We start from the raw sequence: 5,804 nt of genomic DNA on the forward strand, positions 1-5,804 counted from the left end.
GTGTGTGTGTGTGTGTGTGTGTGTGTGTGTGTGTGTGTGTGTGTGTGTGTGTGTGTGGTGCAAGCCTCTTTTCAGCTAATCAGGAAAGTAACGTCGTAGAATATACTCTAGTCTACATACATACTGTAATCAAACAGCAAAACATACAGACAGATACAGTAGTAGAGAGAGAAATATCACAGTAAAATCCTCAGTGGCTCATAGAGACAGATAAAGCAAGACACAAACACACACACACGCACGCACACACACACACACACACACACACACAGGGCCAAGGTGTGGAGACAGGAGGATGGTAATGCAGTCCTAGTTCACTCAAACCCCAGGTGATTTGGCATCAGACCAACTTCTCTTCCTCCCCTCTCTCTCTCTCCGCTCTTCTCCATTCCTCTTCTTTATCTCACTCCCTCTCTTCCCCTCCACCTCTCTTTTACACCCATCCTCTCCTCCTTTCCTTCTCCCAGCGTCACTCTTCTCTTCCCTTCTGAAAAACAGAAATAGGTTGACGATGGAACAGATGGTTTTTCTTTTAGGCAGAGTGATGTGCGTGCGTGTGTGCGCGTGTGCGCATGCTGATGGAAAGTATTTTTATTGGCCCTCTGTTTCTGGCCATTAAATAGCCTCCACAGCAACACAACCCTTTTTTGTAGAATAATAATAATAATGTTTGGTGTTGGTTTCATATAACATGACTAATTTCAATCTGTTTATTCATGTAACTCATGTCAGTAAAATCCTGTTTACTGTAATTTACTGTGTAATAACTGAAGCAAAAACGAATTACCCAACAAAATGCATAAATGGCACATTTTACACTTCTGGGTCCTGAGTCAGGATTTTACTGGGCACCTCAGAGCAGCTGGTTCACACGCTTTTTACCTCGAGACCTAAAAAAATAATTTGAGTGAAAACACTAGAGAAAATAGCCAATCTAACTTCACATGTAGCGATGTGATGTGATATTTACTCGTGGCCCAATGGGTTCACAATCCAAAAATGGGTCCTGACCCACCGTTTGGTAAACACTAAAACACTGCTTCAGAGCAGCATTCACTCCTGTGTTCATTCCATCTCTCCCCCTGTTCTGGTCTGCTTGTCAGGTGGGCCTGCGTTGGTGTGACCGCTGAGATATACCTTACATGGAAAACAATGGTCCTCCTGTTTTTACCAGCGCTCTCTCTCTCTCCCCCCTACTCCTCTTTCACCCCACTGACATTTTCAATTCGGCCTCTCTGTCTTTACACCTCTCTCTCTCTCTCTCTCTCTCTCTCTCTCTCTCCCCTGAAATATCCCTCTGTCGTGGTCCTTGTGCAGACTTTGCTCTATTCACACCCTCTATAATATTACTATACCTCCTTCCCCCCCTTCCCTCCGTAACCTGGTTTTCTCTTTCTCTCCCTTCATTTTCCCCTCCTCCGTCTCTCCCACATATCCTCCATTCCCCTCTCAATCTCTGCCATTCATGTCTTTACAGCTCTGTTTCAAAATGATTGCCCACACCCATCACTCTTTTCACCCCTTTGGTTTGCACAGGAAAATACAGTATACTTTATTTCCAAATTACCCCTTTAAGTATTTTTGATGCACTGATAACTTATTCTAAGGCAGTATTCCTGGAGGCAGTGTGACTTAATAATATGAACAAATTCTATAGCAGCTGCTTTATTATCGTAAAACTAGAGCTACCAGTGAGTTTTAATCCGAAACACAGACACTGCAAACTAGCCACTTTTACAGGATGTATTTGTGTTAACTTTTTTGTGCAAATAAAGAGTTATTTTGAGCAATCTGTATCGTAGAGTATGATCCTGTGGTCGGGTAGGAGTTGACAAGTGGTTTTCCATGCATTATATCTTCGGGTAAGACATAAGTTACGTATTACAGCTTTAATCGGAATACCAGAGGAAATGTGCAAAAGTGTTTCCTTACACAATCCAGTTGCACGGTTACTAGGCCTATCTGTAACTTCAATAGGTCAATCCCAGGACTATAGTCTCTAAAAAGACTCATTTGTCTTTTTCGCCTGCCACCAACATATATACCTCCTCCCCTGTCGCAAGACAGCTATGCTAAAATAGGGATTGTCAGGCCAATTAAGGCAGTGCCAGATTAAGGACTGAAGTGGGTTACTTCCACTACTACAACTACTACTACAGCTTTCGCCTTTCATTCTGCATAATGAGTACATTCTACTTTAAGTACATTTTGATACCAATACTTTTGTACTTTTACCCAAGTAATTGTTTTATTTCAGGATTTTTACTTGTATTTCAAGTTTCAACATTGCAGTATTGCTTCTTTTACTCAAGTAAAAAATCAGAGTACTTTTTCCACCACTGCATGTCATCTTTGCAGTAGATTTAGATTATTACTTCTTCTGTCAGTGATTGTACGGTCATAGTTGTTTGGTGGTGTGTAGTAGACACATGTAGGGCAACAGATGGTATTGGTCACTATAGTCACTACCTTTCCAACCAGTGTCTGTCGGTCCCCTTGGATTATGCATGCTAAAAGGAGGAGAGAGTAGGAGTCACTGGAAGGCAGCGTGGACCGTCCTGTCACTGAGCGGTTGTGTGGGACGGAAGTTATCCCCCAGCACCCCGTCATTCCCTTCAGCAACCTCTGCTCCTTTGATATGAGACCGCAGCCTCCGAAACTCCTCGATCTGGAGGACAGAGAGAGACAGAGTGATGATGAATGGAATGCATAGGACCACAATGGAAACAATTAAGCCCTCAGGGCTTTCTGATACTTTTAGGCTTAGCATTGCTTGCATACTTCATAGTATTCAAACAATCAATCAAAAAACACACCTTTAAATCCAGAATAGGTTGTTAGCCCATACCTAGTTTTGACACAGCACAGCCTGTTACCAGCCTTTTACACAGTAGCCTATTACTGTAGGCTTATGTCTTGAGTCCCAGGGAAAAGTGATTAAATTTGGCTTAAAACTTAAAAAGCCCTGTTGGTGGGAGGTGTGTGCGGGTGTGTGTGTGCACGGGCGGGCGGGCGGGCGTGTTTGTATGTCTTGTATGTATTGTCTAAAGTAATTTAATGTGCAAAGATTATGGCAGGAAGTCAGCTAGATGTTATATAGATAGTAAAATCGCTGTTCATTCTTTCTTCACAAGCATTCATGGTGTTAGTAAGTTGGATCAAGCTGGTCTACCAGCAGCTCCACCAGCTCACAGAAAACTTGATTCAAGCCGAGTCATCAGGCAGGGATGTGTAGACACCAGCCTCCTCAACCATGGTAATAGTAAACAGTAACACCATTAGCCACAGTAAACATAGAAAATTGATTTAGTGCTTCCCATAACAAACATGGCTTTAGCCCCAAACAAGCATACGACCGATTAATAAAGGCGTGAAAATGGGCTTTTCACGGATCGGACTCTTTGCGGATCAGATTTTCTGATAACGGTCTTAACAGAGAGATCATCACACAAAAGTATCTTGCATTTGCAAGTCACGTCTAAAATCTGTTCAATGCAGCCATTGTAGATAGACTCAGCATTGGCCTCAGGAATGGGCTACAGTAGGCAGAAACCTTGTATCTCTATAACTTTTAATGTTTTTTCATCACTTAATTCTATACTTAATCATGCAAGAGTGAGGCAAAAGTGGCAAAAATTGCTGATCTACAAGCTCATGGCGTGTTGCGACGAGTTGTGAGCTTGTAGATGAGCCATTTCTGAAAATGTTCGTTTCATTTCCTGAAATGTAACAGTTTTGGACATACAAGGTTTTCATCTGACAGTGACTCAGAACAAACATGAAAGCAGTGTCTGAGCCTCCACAGCACTGTCAAAATGTTGACTTAACCACTGACCACTGCTGTGGATTTATAACTCCGATTACATGTACGGTAAGATTTATAGTTGTCCTCACACAACTGTTGCACTGCTCGCACGCACGCACGCACGCACACACACGTGCCATTGGCAGTCAATATTAGCCGGATGTTTGATGTATCTTAGGGCCCCAACCTGTTGCCATAAAAGACTGCTATACTGTTCACACTAGAGTGTCATTCAGCACAAAACTTTGAAAATAGATGATCTATATTTAGATTTTTTTAATGTAGCATGACTAATTTAGAGCCCTGAGGGACCACGGTCAACCAAGTATAGATACAAGTCACATCTCCTGTTCTGACAGGATCAATCACAAACACTGACAGAAGTTAGAATGGTGCCTTTTCCAAGTCGGACATCCCACCCATGACCCAAAATTGCATTATAATGCAAAATGCCAGAAGCCAGAGAGGATTAACCCGATGAGCAAAATAGACGGTCAGGGGTCTGTCAGGTGACAGGTCTCTTTGAAAAGGGCAAGCAGACTAGAGGGGGGTTCAGATGAAACGGTTTATATAAATGTCAGGTGATTTCCACTTCATCTTTTAACCTTTCAACAAAGTGACTTATTTTAGTGAATCATCCAGTGATCATTGACTCATTGATTGGTTAGATAAACTTAGATTAGAAGGTTGTCTGTCTGTCTCTTACATAACTCAGGCACGTACTGTCTCAGCGTTCAAACTTGCCGTGTGTATCGCCAAGGACCCTACGGTGTGTGTTCTGCTGAGTGGAATTTGTTCAGGCTAGCGGTTGTCCAGAAACAATATCTCTATCTGTCTCTGTATGTCAGTCTCTCTGTGTCCCGCATTTAATTCCCATATATAGAGATAGATGCCTACCTGCCTACCTGATGTCATCCAAGTCATTATGATAATGAAAATTGCACTTAGTACTCTGACAATGGGTACAACAAGTAGGCATAACACAAGTTACACAATGGGCATCCAGGGGGTGTAAGACCATGTCTGGTCATAACCTGCTTTCATCCACTGTCTGTCTACTGTGTTGTACTGTATGTTCTCAGGGTGAGGGTGTCACACACAGAATCTGTTACCCTGTAACTTTAACATGGATAACATAATGATAATGAAATGTAACATCATTGTGAAGCACAGTAATAACCAATATATATATTTGTTGTACGAGTCGTATAGGGCTTAAGAAATGAATAACATATCTGAAAACACACAAGTGGATCCCAGCTTTTGCTAATCATATCAAGGGCGGCGGGCTCCAAGCGAAACAGTTTTGGTACCAGTGCCTTAGAGTAGGCTTTCCTTACCTGCATCTGTGAGATGGTGAGAGGGTAGCGGTACAGTATCCAGGTCACCTTCTCACTACACGGAGGTGTGGTGAGAGAGCCTTCATACACCCAGTAGTCTCTGAGCAGGGGGTCTGGTGGGCGGAGCAAACATTACCATGAAATATCGCATTATAAACAATATACAGGAGTACCTCCTATACATCATAACTCGTTTGTCAACCAGAACGCACTGAGAATGCTAGCCGAAGGCCGCATCCAGTGTCCATTTGACTATGCATGTGCGTTGCACCTCATGGTTCACAAATACCCCAATGTCACTAAAAACTAAACTTCAGACCTCTCAAAACAAACTGATAAGACTAACCTCAACCCCAGGACTCGCCTAACCCCATGCAGCTCAATTTGCTAGGCTAGGATGGCTCAAGGTAGAAGACGGAGTGCTGAGTGTAGGCAACTTGCAACGTGCGCTAACCCCTCCTATGCCCAGCTTTGTGATGTGATGATGTATGATAATAAGAGTGCCCCTCACTTCACACAAGTGTGATTTCAAGATGCTCTTAGGAAACAGCCCACAGCAACTGTCCTACTACTTCTCTAGAGTGCTGAGATGCCCATGAGCAGAACACCAAAGGAGCTGACCTTGTTCCCCCCTAGATTTGGTTCAAACATGCAACACC

At 43.0% G+C, this 5,804-nt stretch overlaps 1 protein-coding gene across 1 annotated transcript in view; it reads right to left on the reverse strand.

Moving 5' to 3' along the window:
- ca8 (carbonic anhydrase VIII) overlaps positions 1 to 5,804 on the reverse strand; it is a 12,771-nt gene continuing 6,967 nt past the window's right edge. The window contains exons 4-6 of the mRNA XM_083782650.1: positions 5,146 to 5,274; positions 2,470 to 2,668; positions 1 to 487 (exon numbers count right to left, since the gene is read on the reverse strand). Of these exons, the coding sequence (XP_083638776.1) occupies positions 2,534 to 2,668; positions 5,146 to 5,274 (264 nt within the window). The 3' untranslated portion in view covers positions 1 to 487; positions 2,470 to 2,533. The remainder of the gene's footprint in view (positions 488 to 2,469; positions 2,669 to 5,145; positions 5,275 to 5,804) is intronic.

The sequence above is a fragment of the Protomyctophum parallelum genome (genome assembly GCF_964188405.1).
Source record: "Protomyctophum parallelum genome assembly, chromosome: 14".
NCBI lineage: Eukaryota > Metazoa > Chordata > Actinopteri > Myctophiformes > Myctophidae > Protomyctophum > Protomyctophum parallelum.